Consider the following 14,357-nt stretch of genomic DNA (forward strand, 5'->3'; position numbering starts at 1 on the left):
TATGGGCATGCCTTTTAGCTGCTGAACTTGCAAACACTTTAGCACCTGTATAACTTTTACGCATGTGAGAATTCCCATTGGAGCAATGGGACTATTCCTGTGTGTGATGTTAAATGCATGTTTAAGCTATCAATCTTCTGCTCAGCAGCAAAATTTTATGAGCAACCTGTTAGGCTTTTTCTGGCTTAACCTTATAAACAGCCCTCTTATGAATGTGACAGTGAGAGAGGTAACAAAAAATAAATAAATAAAAAAAAAGACCAGGAAGCTGAAAAGGCAAGGAAAAACCCCAAGCTTTGTATGGCCATTCTTATGTTCTTAAGCTTAAAATGTCTCTTTCTATATGTTTAATATTAGAAATTTTGGGGAAAACTAAAAATGTAAAGCTCACCTTTTCACTGCAGATTTAGCCTTATTTTTCATAGTGGGAATATAGATTAAATTGTAGGGGGAAAATGCTTGTAAATAACCAAACAGTATTTGGATGCTTGAAGCAGGTGTTTTTCGGGTTCATTAATTTCTTTTTTTTTTTTAAACAGATAATCTTACCAATGACAAAGAATGGCTAATAAACATAACATTGACTATTCGCCCATCCAGAGGCACTGGTGTGATGTTTGCCTTGGTCTCTGGCAAAACAGTGCCTCTTGCTTTGTCCATAATAGACTCCAACTCCCCTAACTCACAGGTGATCTTACTGTTATCACAGTAACTTTGGGTGAGATCCTCATCTGGTGTAAATCAGCATAGCTCTTTTGACTTCAGCTCTCTGTCTTCATTCTCCATCTGTAAAATGGGACTGATCCTAGTTACTTACTGTACTTCACAAGGGCGTTGTGAGGCTGAATTAATTGTTTGCAAGGTGCTCCGATAAAACAGTGATGAACTGCATAAAAAAGCCAATATATAAATAGGTCTTGTTATCCTTGAATTTCCCTCTATTCCCAGTTGTGGCAAGTAGCATGACAGAAGGCAGTATGTGCGTATATGTATATGAAGGTGACTACAAATGTCTTTTTTAAACTGCCTGAAGTAGATACTTTGAGTGAAATGTTTCAGAGTAACAGCCGTGTTAGTCTGTATTCGTAAAAAGAAAAGGAGTACTTGTGGCACCTTAGAGACTAAAAGCTCATGCTCAAATAAACTGGTTAGTCTCTAAGGTGCCACAAGTACTCCTTTTCTTTTTGAGTGAAATGTTGGCCTCATTATAATCAATGTCAAAACTCCTATCGACTTCTACAGGACCAGGATTTAACCCCAGAAATCTAGATCAAGATTTTCTAACAAGAATACCTAAAGAGAGACTCCTAAAAATAAAATTTAGGCAACTAAACAGGTGGCTTTGTTTCTCAAAAGCGCTGAACAACCCAGCAGCTTCTATTGACTTCAGTGGATTTCCCAATTTCAGACACCTATTTTGAAAAACGTTGGCCATAATGTTTCCTCCAGTTTCTCCTTACAAATGTAAAATGCATCATAACTAAATAAAATAAAGTGCTGGAGTTGTACGTGAAATGTTTTTTATTCTGCTGCCTAGGAAATCATTGTGACTATTGAGAACGTTATTGTTGCCCGGCTGGAGTCAGAGAGGTTGTGTACCTCCAAAAGAATGCTGCTGGGACTCCGAGTAAACAAACAGCTGCTTGAACTGACTGCTGATTCACAAACATACAGCACCAATTCTGAGCAAGAGCAACAACTGTCCATCCTGGATCAAGTAATGAAGGGACCTATTGTTACCTACTTAGGTGGCATTCCAGGTGAATTTTATTTCTTTTCATTGATGTGAATGAATTAGTCTTACTCAATATCCTGGGTTGTTGTGGTGTGGTGTTTGTTTTTGTTTTTTAAACAAAACACTTACCTACAGTAACTCCTTATTTAAAGTCATCCCGGTTAACGTTGTTATGTTGCTGATCAATTAGGGAACATGCTCGTTTAAAGTTGTGCAATGCTCCCTTATAAGTCATTTGGCAGCTGCCTGCTTTGTCCACTGCTTGCAGGAAGAGCAGCCAGTTGGAGCTAGCTGGGGGGGGGGGCTTGGAACCAGGATGGACCAGCAACCCCCCTCTCAGCTCCCCTAAGTTCCCTGTGTGGCAGCTGCCCAGCAGGCTATCAGTTGTCGGCAGTTCACCTGTCCCTCCCCCCTGCCATGTGCTACTCCTGCCCTCTGCCTTTGAGCTGCTCCCCCAGCCTCCTGCTTGCTTTGCGGGGTGGGGGGTGTGCGCTAATGTCAGGGTGTCCCCCTGCTTCTGCACTCCGCTTACCCCATCTTCCATAGAGCAGGGGACACACACACACACACAACAGGGCTCAGGAGGGAGCTTCCTGGCAACAGCTGCGGTCTCAGCGTGCTGATCTACTTAACAAGGCAGTGTACTTAAGAGTGGGGTCAGCGTATGTAAAGGAGCAATGCGCATCTCTCTCTCTCACACATGGTGTGTCTGTCTGCCATGCTTTCTCCCCTCCCTCCATTCGTGCTGCCTTGTAGAGTGTGAGGCTACATTAACAACAGTGTGTTAACCCTTGAGGGCTCAGCCAATTGCTAGTTCATCATTTAGCAGTAAGGCATTCCCTGGGAAATATCCCACCCTCTGACTTCACCACCTCAACCAAGCTTCACAGTCATCATCGCTGTGTATCAGTATTAAATTGTTGTTTTAAAACTTATACTCTGTGTGTGTGGGTGTGTACACACACACACCCCCCTCTACCCCAATATAATGCGGTCTGATAGACCGCGAATTCGGATATAATGCAGTAAAGCAGCGCTCTGGGGAGCAGGGCTGCTTTACCTCTTTATATCTGAATCCCTGTTACCACAAGCGGTTCCTCTGTGCCCGCCCCCCCCCCACTTGCTGTGGACCTCCTCCCATGAGCACACCGCTGCTCCGCTTCTCTCCCCCTACCTCCCAGGCTTGCTGCGCCAAACAGCTGATTTGTGGCAAGCCTTGGGGAGGGGGGGGAAGAAGCGGAGCGGTGGTGGCATGCTCAGGGGAGGCAGCAGCGGAGTGGAGGTGAGCTGGGGCAGGGGGCGCAGGGAGGGCCGCAGCAAGTAACCAGTGGGGAGGGCGCAGAGGAACCGCTCCCCACCTCAGCTCACCTCCACTCCACCTCCTCCCCTGAGTGCACCACCTCTGCTCCACTTCTTCCCCCCCCCGCCCCCCATCTGCTTCCTTCCAGGCTTCCCATGCCAAACAGCCGATTGGTACAGCAAGCCTGGAAGGGAAGGAGGAAGAAGCGGAGCGGTGGCTGCGCGCTCAGGGGAGGAGGCGGAGGCGAGCTGGGGCGTGGAGCGGTTCCTCTCCCTACCCCAATATAACACGGTCTCATCTATAAGATGCTAAGATTTTTTGGATCCCGAGGACCACGTTATATTGGGGTAGAGGTGTAATATATAGTCTTTTGTCTGGTGAAAAAAAAAATTCCCTGGAACCTAACCACCCTCCTTATTTACATTAATTCTTATGGGGGAAACTGGATTCGCTTAACATCGTTTTGCATTTTTCAGGAACGTAACTACAACGTTAGGTGAGGAGTTACTGTATTTTTATCCTTGTATTGGAGTCAATTTGTAGAGCTTTTGATGCAGCCGGATACTTCAATAGTAAAATTAAGGAGCTATCTTAACAGCCCAGCAGCAGAGCTTGTCTCCAAAGGTCTATTTTTGGAAGTGACCCTATGGCACCTATTCCCAGGGGAAAATGGTGGTGTGCTGTGAGGTTTTTCGTTTTGTATTTTGGGTTTGTTTGTTTTTTGTCTTGAGTGATGAGAACTCCTGAAGTGCCACCTACTGATAGTTTCAACAAACTGCAGCAGCTTTAGATATTGTGAAAACCATCCATTTAAAAATAACTGAAGGAGAGAAAGGTGGGAGGAGGAAACAGGGAAAATGGGGTTACAACAATACTTTCAGGTGGTGGTGGACAGCCTCCATGATAGCAGGGAACTTGAAAGTTAAGTGGGTTAAAAAGATTCAATGTTTTGTTAAAACAATTTGTAAGTGAATTTTCAGCCCTATAACTCGTATCTTGTGCAGCCATATCTGAGCAGGCATGCTATGGATGCGCATCAGTGCCATGAGGCTTTGGAAAATCATATGCTAATCTGAAACCTGGGGTGGGGAGACACCTAAATCATAGGGTGGTTCTGAGGCTAAATTATCATTGGTAAAAGTTTTTGACATCCAAAGGGACTATAGGGAAAGAAAGCATTAGCTTCCCAAGAGATCTCTAGAAGTTTGATGGGCAATTTTGAATTGGCATCTATTTTTTGTGTTGTATGTTATGTAAAAACATACCTGCCCCAAGGGGCATATCCAGCCCCCTTCCCTGTAGTTTCAGTGGGAGCAGGGTGAGTCTGCTGCATGAGAGGTGTGGAGGGTGGTTGCCAATTTTGGTTTGATGTTTTCCTGGAAGTTTCATCACATGACCATCTTTAACTAAAGATTAATTTTTAATTCCTGGAGATTCCAGGACAATCCTGGAGGGTTGGCAACCCTAGTGCAGGAGTTGGTGGGGGTGGGGTGGGTGCATACCCCTTGCATGGCAGTGAAACTAGCTGTACAGGGTTCCTTCAAGGCAGTGCACAGTGGATAGGTAAGGCCAGCACATGGGCATCTGGGGCCAGAGATCAACTGCTGCATCCTCTCCACCCTCCCGCCACTGTAGAACAGTGGCTCTCAACCTTTCAGAATGACTGTACTCCTTTCATGAGTCTGGTTTGTCTTGTATACCCTCAAGTTGCTTAAAAACTACTTGCTTACAAAATCAGACATAAAAATACAAAAGTGTCACGGTGACTATTCCTGAAAAATGGCTCACGTTCTCATTTCTACCATATACTTATAAAATAAATCCATTGCAATATAAATATGGTAGGTACATTCCAGTGTATAGTATATAGAGCAGTATAAACAAGTCATGGTCTGTATGAAATTTTAGTTTGTATGGGCTTCGCCAGTGCTTTTTGTGTAGCCTGTTGTAAAACTAGGCAAATATCTAGATGAGTTGATGTCCCCCCTGGAAGAGCTCTGGGTACCCTTGATTGAGAACCACTGCTGTCGAGGAAGCACACTACAACTGCAGATGCTTCTGCAACCTTGGGGCTGCATTGTCAGCCACCTCTGCGACCTCCTAGCGTGTGGGAGGCGAGGAAGAGATCTGTTCCCCACAAGTCTTATTACACATCCTGGTAATGAGGGTGTGAATGTATCATAGAATGTAGGCACAAAAGAGGGTTACAAGACGACCTGGGAAGGATATTTGTCGTGTCTTAACTTTTGACTATGTATGCACTGGATTGAAAACCAAAATAAAGTTAGCAGCAGCAAACTAGATGGGTGCTGTTCAAATTTGATCTTCACCATCCTGTATACTTAGACTAGAGAACGCACCAAATACTGCACTAACGTTAGTTACTGTGAGTGGTAAGCCATCACTGTTTTAATTGTGCCCACTGTATCTAAACAAAGAGACCAAGCCAATGCTTATTCGTAGAGATCAGTAAATAGAGTACTTGAACCACACTACCTTCTGAACAAGGAAGTTTTAGCTAAAAGCCTTTTTTAAAAAAGATAACTGAAGAAAGGAACACAGTTACTGTAAATTCCAGTACTGTAAATTCCAAGAAGTTCTTTACACAGTATTTAATCACAGCTATTCCAAGCACAGTGAGGCCCACTGACAGCAATTCCGGGCCCCAGGGCAGAACAGCCAATGGGCCCCTGCACAAGCCGCGTCTGCACGGACATGGTCCGCCTGACGTTTGGGCCGTGCTGCGCCTCTGCTGGCTGGTGCCCAGCGAGCTGCTGACCGCGCTCTTCTGGCACAACCAGGGCTTATACATGCCCACCTGGTAGGGTTGCCAACCATATAATTGCACAAACCCAAAGACCCTTTCCCGGCCCCTGCCCCACCCCTTCCCTGAGACCACGCCCTGTCCCACACCCTCTCTGAGGCCCCACCCCCTGCTCACTTCATTCTACTCCCTCTATCGCTTGCTGTCCCCCACCCTCACTCACTTCACCAGGCTGGGGCAGTGGGTTGAGGTGCAGGGTGCAGACTCTGGGAGGGAGTTTGGGTGCGGGAAGGGATGCAGGGTGCGAGCTCTAGGCTGGGGCAGGGATGCAGGAGGGGGTCAGGGGGTCGGCACTTACCTCTGGTGGCTCCTGAAAGCGACCAGCACATCCCTCTGGCAGCGGCTTCTAGGCAGGGGGCCCGAGGGGGTCTCCACATGCCGCTGCCCGCAGGCACTGCCCCCGCAGCTCCTGTTGGCTGCAGTTCCTGGCCAATGGGAGTTGCGGAGTCAGTGCTCGGGGCAGGGGCAGTGCATGGAGACCCCCTGTCCTCCCAAGGGCCGCAGGGACATGCTGGTCGCTTCCGGGAACGGTGCGGAACAACGGCCAGCAGGAAGCCTGCCTTACCCCTGCTGGCGGCGGCCGGGGGTCCCCAGGCCCTTTTAAATCTCTCGGGCCCCTTGGCAATTGCCCCTTTGCTCCCCGCCTGAGCACAGTGCTAACTGCAGTGTAAACAAAGCTATAGAAAATGAGATGCTAGTTTAAATCAAGTATCTATTGGCTAATGAGCCAACATTCACACTTGGAGAATGTGTACTGTGATTATCATTAAAGTCAGCTGTTGTCAATAGTTTCCACAAAGAAATCTGTCTCTAGGACACCTTCTTTCCCCCAATGTTCTTAATTACTACAGTAATTGCCTCTTCCAAAAACATAGACAAAAAATGTTTTCAGATAACATTTTCCAACAGTTACCATTCAATGTTAACTTGATCATAGGAACCCCTGGAGGTGATCCCTGAAAAGTTGAAGGGATTACTGATGAGTAAAATAGGGCACTTAAAGTATCCCTGTGCTGCCACAAACAAAATGAGCAGTAGAGAACAATGTTGTGAAGTTCCAAATCTATTTAAGGCAAATGCATATCTTATGGCTTTTCTAATTGGAATGGTTTCAGAGTAGCAGCCGTATTAGTCTGTATCCGCAAAAAGAAAAGGAGGACTTGTGGCACCTTAGAGACTAACCAATTTATTTGAGCATAAGCTTTCGTGAGCTACAGCTCACTTCATTGGAATGCATCCGATGAAGTGAGCTGTAGCTCACGAAAGCTTATGCTCAGATAAATTTGTTAGTCTCTAAGGTGCCACAAGTCCTCCTTTTCTAATTGGAATGTCTCTCTTTGCTACATTTCTCCAAAATTTCAGTAACACAGAGATTAATTTTTTTTAAATAATTCAGTAAATTATTTTTCAGTGAGGCATGTGGGGTTCTGTACTACCAGTCTGTTATGCAGCAGAGCAATCTGAATAGAGAAGACTAGTCCTACTGGGATTTTGCAAGTACAGTCTCTAAGCACCTTGGCTTACAGCAGAGTAAACTCAAGCGGGCAATATATCTGTCAAAGGCTATGTCTCAAGGTCACCCCCTTGCATGGGTGCCTTACTTACCTAATACATTGTTCTCTGGAAAACAGCAATCCTGCGGTTTGGTTCTGGAGCATGGGGTTCATACCTTTGGCTATACTTCGTAGCAGGTCCACTCTCTTCTGGAGGGCATATAAAGCAGTCCAAACAAAAGGAAAATACTTCCACCCCCAACTTTGGGCCTTCATCCTCATGCAAGGGAGTGGGAAACAGTCTTTCTGGCCCCAAAGGCAGTTTCAGCTCCCACTTACCTGCATTGCTAAAGCCAAGGCTTAGTCCCTGGGGGTTATAACAGAAAAAACAGACCAGCCCATCTCCTTCCTCAGAGAGCTCAGGCAGGCCTCATTCGCCAACCGTTCATCAGTTAGTAACACAGCACCCAAGTCTAGAGGCACTAGCTCTGCTTGTTTCAAAATATCACTCCAGCTGTGCTGAATTCTTCCTTTTTAAGGGCCCTCCCCCAGGCCTGACAAGCCACACAAGTGCAGCAGGTTGGGGCTGATTGGAATCACAGGAATTAATCTCTTCTTGATTGGGGGGAGGGGGCAATCTGCCCCCTACAGTGTCACGCTTCCAAAGGAAATGGGAGAATCACAATCACTGGAAAACTTCATGGCAAGGCTGGATGATCATCAACTATAGGTTCTTTAGAGATAGCCCAGGACCAGATCCTCAAAGGTATTTAGATGCCTAACTCCCATTAAAATCAGGTGCGTGAGTTACGGTCCTAAATCTCTTTGACCTTGGATCAATTCCAACCTACCTCACAAGAACTTTGTTGTACCCTACGCCGCATAGTAACGCCTGCTTGAGCATTTGTAATGAAGTAAATGTATTGTTTGCTGACAATGCATCATTGGCTGACATTGGCCTAGTTTAATAGGTCTGAATAGATTAGAAATGGAAAGAGTGGGACTTTTACAGAGAAAAGAAGAAATTTACACTGGAAAGAAGAAATGACAAAACTAGTCTGCAGAGTTCTCATGGGGTCCCCTGTTTTTGAACTATGGATTGGAATCCAGAGTAGCTTTTTGGCCAGATAGAAAGATTACTCTAACAGTGAATTTTAAATACATAAACATCTGTTACTAGGTCAGGACAAGAAAACTGGGGATGCCAGGAAATATGGTATTAACACTCTCCAATCAAGAAAGTATATATTATTTTGAAAATCTTCCATTTTGTTAGGTTTTTAGATTAGAGGACGGTTCTATTGCAGTGGTCCCCAAACTTTGCGGTGCGTTCAGAGTGGGGATGCAAGGCAGGGCCCGAGACAGCCCCCACGAGGGGTGGGAAGGGCGAGCCCTCCAGTCTCGCCCCCAGCTGCCAGCCCCCACCGCCATGGTTCTGCTCCTGGCCCCAGCCCTGGCTGCGGTTCCAGCTCCGTCCCTGCCCCACCCTCGGCCCGGCCATGACTCCAGCCCCAGCCACGACCCCTTTACCCCTGTCCACACTCTTCCCCCTTCCCCCCCCCCCCCACTCCCAGGAGCTGCATCCCCAGATCCCGGGGTGGGTGGGGTGATGTGGACAGGAGTAAGGGGGGCCTGAAGTGAAATGTTTGGGGACCACTGTTCTAATGCATGTTGCAAATATTCCTAACCTTCCTCAGTTTGCAAACATCATCTTAAACACTCAAACAAGGGGAAGAAGTGTTTATGGAGGGAAGTGAAATGTTTCCTATTAAGTTGCCATTTCCTGCCATGGATCATTGACTGATGAGAAATGGGAAGTTTCCATGCTTTTACTCATATGAAAAGCATATAGGATGTTGGAAGTCTTGGCATAATTCATTTAATGTGGTTTCTGTGTAGATGTTCCCGTTGGTGCTACACTACTGACGGCCTTTTACAATGGCTGCATGGAGGTAAAGGTCAACGACATCCAGCTGGATCTGGATGAAGCCGTCTCTAAACACAATGACATTCGATCCCACTCGTGCCCGCTGACTGCGTATGAAATGAATGAATTCTTAAACTAGCATTCTCCCTTCAGATATAATTTGCGTAATGAGTCTCATGTCATAATGAAACCTGTATTATTTTACTCAAGATGTTCTGAGAAAGGAGTTCAACTGGAATGTTTCTATCCTCTTAATGTAGTTTGGGAAGATAAAATAAACCCCACTTTTTTCGGCGATAAAAAGACAAGATGAAGACTAAAATCCTGTGAAAATGCTCTTATCCATGTCAGTGATAATATCTTTAAACTAGATTTAAAGATTTCTTTTCGGTGGAACCATCTTTTTTTCCACCACTGATGCAGTTCCCTTTTTGTGTTTTACTCAGCTTGAAGAGTCAAATCAGGCCAGTCTGGCTGTCACTCTTCGTTCTGATGCTTTAGCACACAGCTGTGGTGTTTGGGTTGCAAGCGCTATGAGCAGGTTTGAATCTAAACAAAACGGTTTTCTTTTAAGTTTCTAAAACAAAGTGTATGAAAATGCCTTAGCAGGTTTTGGAAAATGTGTTTTTTGAAGAGTCTAAAGTTATGAGCCCAAGGTCCCTGTCACTAGACTTCTGAATCACAGCATTATTTTGGGGTGCAATATCCAAACCCAAGCTTTTAGTAAATATCACATCTTTTCTTAAAAAGAAAGAAATTAGTAAAGTGGCTTTGTAATCCTTATAACGTACTGGACCAACTTTTCCACTCGAAACCTCCTTTTATAGGTGCATTTCAACTTATGTTGCACACTTCCGCAGAACAAATTAAAATGACAGAAGATGACATTCGATGACTCCTTGGGACAGACTAGCTTAGGGTTAACATTAATTCTTTCCATGTTTTCCATCAAGGAATCCCAGCATTGTACTTCAAACTTTAAGGCTGTCTGCTTGTTTGTTTGATTCAGAGCTCCATTAAGAGGGACACACTGCCACACTTAAATTAATTCAGTACCATGCTATTATCAGAAAACAAATGCCAGCAGTTTTATACAGGTGAGTTGCACAGATGAAGCAACATCAGTCAGAGTTACAGGACACCAAACTGAAATTTACCAAATAAAGCTAGGGACCTCACAGGCAAGCAAACAGAATTCCCCATTCATGAGGAATGTCGCGGTCCAGAGTTTCCTAGTCGCTCCTTCATACATAAAACTGTTAGACTAGTTCTCTCCTCAGGCCAATCCCTCAAAACTGGGGATGAAATCCCCATCACTTCTGCTTCTGTGGACCTATAGAGAGAGGGATACAGCTGCATTTGAAAGCCATATTTCAGCTAGAGTTGTTTATTTACAGGAAGCCCTAAATTTTACAGCCATATCATGCTTAAAGCCATAGCCCCTCTCAGCCAGATTAACAAGGAAAGTTGATTAAGGCAGGAAGGAATGAGTTTTCTGGGAAGTATCCAGTTCACACATTTCTGGCTTCCTTAATCTCCTTTGAATGGGCTTTCCCTTCCCTGTCTCATTTTCACACATCCAGTAATTCTGGCTACTCTCACATTTTAGTCAACATGAACAAACAAACAAAGGAGAGAACAGGCTTAAGCAGTGACTACCTTTCACCTCCAATCACAGAACTATTATCTATCAAAATACCTGAATCAGGGTTTGCTTTCTAAGGGCCAAATTGTAATATATTTGGTGCACCAGCATTAGAAATTTACTTACCAAGAGATGGATCATGCCATCCTTACTCAATTTGAGAACTACCTTAATTCCTCTGGACATGCCACTGAAATAAATGGGGTTCCCTGTGGTGTGAGGTACTGCACAATGTAAATGTACCTCAAAGTATAGAATCTGGGCCTAATTTTTCAATTGTATTTGTTGGCTGCTTTCCCACCTCCCTCTTAAACTTCACTTCTCACCCTGGCTTTATTACATAACATTATGAGTATAATGGATGAATGTTTGCTATGGTTTCCCATAGAAGCCAATCTCAGGTCCTTGGTAAAAGGAAAACTTAAAGATCACTTGAAGCCAGTCTCCAATGGCTAATCACCAGTCAGCTAATGATCCACCACTGTGAAGTGGCATCATGATGCAAAATTGCTCAAGTTTCCCCAATGTGTCTCCTTTAAATACTTATGGAAAAAGTGCCACCGCCCACTGCACTTACCTCATTTGGACCCAATTCAGTAAAGCACTTAAGCACATGCTTAGGGCTCATTGAAATCAGTTTGAATTTTGTGCTTAAATGCTGTGCTGAAATGGGGCTTTGGTGAATCGGACAATCTAAACATGCCAATTAAATAATTACTGCATTTGAAATTTAGTAGCAACAGCCCCAGGAAGTCAAATTGTCTTCAGGAAAGTAGATCTTATGCTTGTTCAGCTTCCTTGCCTTCCACAACAATCATAGAAACATGAAATAAGAATGTCAATATGACAGATGTTTATGTCAACCAGGACCGGCTCTAAGCACTAGCAAAGCAAGCATGTGCTTGGGGCATCACAATTCCAGGGGCGGCATTACGGCCACCCTTTTTTTTTTCGCTTGGGTGGCAAAAGATCTAGAGCTGGCCCTGATGTCAACATGTGTACCACACAAGAAAAAAAGTTTGGATTTTTTGTTTCGTAAATCCTAGAGAGACACAGGAAATTGAGGAACATAGGAAATAGTTAAGTCGCACTAAATCACACAGGTTTCTGATAGGGGCACTATCTGTATTTTGTTTCCTGTACGGATACTTTAGTGTATTCTCGTCATATGTAAAGCTCTGTTGAATTTTTGAATGTGTAAGTGCCTCCATGTTTTAAACATGCAATAAAGGAGAATCTACAAGTTTCTTTTCATTTCAAGGTGTATTTGCATATCTTTGATTCATTTAAACTGTACACCTCTTGTTCTGATGATCAAATGTCTTACTTAAGAATCTGTGGTAATTTTCAGTATAAAAAAATTCAATAACTCAAAGCTCATTTGCCGTTCAAATATGAATCCATATTCCCTAGATTAATGGTGGGCTTTATTAATGATTTAATATTGCCAGCTCTAATTCTCATGTACACTAAGGCCCTTTAATACCTACATTAACCACTTTAAGGCTCCTTTGCACTCCAGAGTAGTATATATTGACCTTCGAGTGACTGGGAATCAGCCATATTGTTTAATTTTATCCCAAGGATTGCCACCTTCAAGGAAACAGAAGAAACAGGTCCAAACATTATTAATAATAAACCATAAAAAATAATAATACATAATAATTAGTATTGTTCTCAGCAACCCCGGTCCAGACAAGCGCTTAAGTATGTGTTTAACTTTAGTGGGACTACCGACATGCTTAAAATTAAGCATATACTGGACTGGGGCTAGCTGCATCAGTTGTAAGCCCAGAATGATGCCACTGACTTTTGTGGATTTATACTAGTACAATAAAGCAGAATTTGGATCATGCAAAAAAATAGCCTTTCTTTAAAAAAAGAAAATTACAATTCTTAAAACAACATTTGGTGTTAATAAATTAAGTACCAGGGGAACAAAAGGAGAAAAGAAAGCTCTCTGATTAAACAGAAAAAAATGAATACCGTACCTCAAATTGTAAGATACAGATATCAATATACAGGCTTTTCAACTGCTTGACAAGGATGACAGTGTTAGCTATTTGGACATTCCAAGCACCAATTTTACATTTGTCACTAACACATAGGATACCAGAATGGTCCTTTTCCAAGGTTTCATTAGTCATTTTCACCTTACAAAGTGAGTTCACTAAGGAATGCTGTTACACAGTCAGTGATCATGCAGTCGCTAAAAGCTTTGGGGGGTGCCATAAGATTGTCAATGATGGACAGAAACTGAATATCCAGCCGGACCACTTTAAGGTCCTAACTAGAGGTGACCTGGGCAACTCTCAATCTGCAAGGAGGCTACAATTTTCCAGGCACAATTATTTATAGTCATAGTTCATATCACTTGGATATCCAACTATCTGATGAGTGGGTGCAGTCCTGTAATATATCTGCATAACATGAGTGGCACCCACAAATAATAGTTCCTGCAATTATTTGCTCTTCAGACTTTAGAAAGAACCTAGCATGTTTTAGGTGGTAACAGAATCTAGGTAGGGATCATTAGCATTAGTACCAACATATTGCAAGTGCAGAAGAATGGAGGGCAGGTTATAAAAATCTGCACCAAAATGTTTTAGGAAAAACATTGTGAGAGTAAAGTTTATGCTGGTGTTTTTAGCCAACATTTCCTCTCCACTCAGTGACTATGCCCCAAGTGTTAATTTGGTCTCCTCCCTTCACTTTAGGAGTGATTACATTACAGTGGTGTTATATGGGTAAGGGGCTAAATCTTGCCCAAGCTGGCTCTGCAAGAGGGAGCAGGATGCTAGCATTTGTATCACTTAGACTTCTATAACTCCTTTCTTCATAGAAGTTATCATTTACAAACTGCACAGTGGTACTTCATTCAAAAGAGTAAGTTATGGCTCTCTAAGAAGCTCAGTTCTACTAATATGGTCTCCTTCTCTTATGGACCTGAATTGCATCTGAACAAACTAATCAAGTGGGTGAAGGTAGATAACAAATGTCCAGGATTATGTAGCATTTGTTCATGGAGTCGCACATACAACTCTTCCCCACACAGTATTTGCTGGCTATTAAAATGTGCTGAAAAGGATAAAACAAAATGTTTCTCCTCTGTAATAGATCAGAGGCGTGTCATCTTTTTAAGGATTAAATTTAGACACCCATGCAAAAAATTCACCAAATGAAGACACTCCTGGCAAATTCTAACATCTAACATCACTAAAACTTTCTCACAGTAATAGTGAATCATCCCACACTGTAAACCTTGCCAGGGCTTTGTCAAAGGCAACACGCTGCTTTTGTATCAGTCACATCAAACACTTTTTGATTTCAAAAGGTATTCAAAGATAGAAAGCCAGCACAGTTCCACAAAGACTAGCTGAAATGCTTTCTTTAAAAAAAAAAAATATCCAGTCATCTGTAATTAATGTTTTTT

General features: G+C 43.5%; 1 protein-coding gene across 1 annotated transcript in view; it reads left to right on the plus strand.

Moving 5' to 3' along the window:
• PROS1 (protein S) overlaps window positions 1-12,178 on the plus strand; it is a 45,003-nt gene extending 32,825 nt beyond the window's left edge. Inside the window, exons 13-15 of the mRNA XM_007057546.4 lie at window positions 540-688; window positions 1,538-1,760; window positions 9,252-12,178. Coding sequence (XP_007057608.2) covers window positions 540-688; window positions 1,538-1,760; window positions 9,252-9,418 — 539 coding nt within the window. The 3' untranslated portion in view covers window positions 9,419-12,178. The remainder of the gene's footprint in view (window positions 1-539; window positions 689-1,537; window positions 1,761-9,251) is intronic.
• The last annotated feature ends 2,179 nt before the right edge of the window (window positions 12,179-14,357 follow it).

This window comes from Chelonia mydas, chromosome 1, assembly GCF_015237465.2.
Source record: "Chelonia mydas isolate rCheMyd1 chromosome 1, rCheMyd1.pri.v2, whole genome shotgun sequence".
Lineage (NCBI taxonomy): Eukaryota > Metazoa > Chordata > Testudines > Cheloniidae > Chelonia > Chelonia mydas.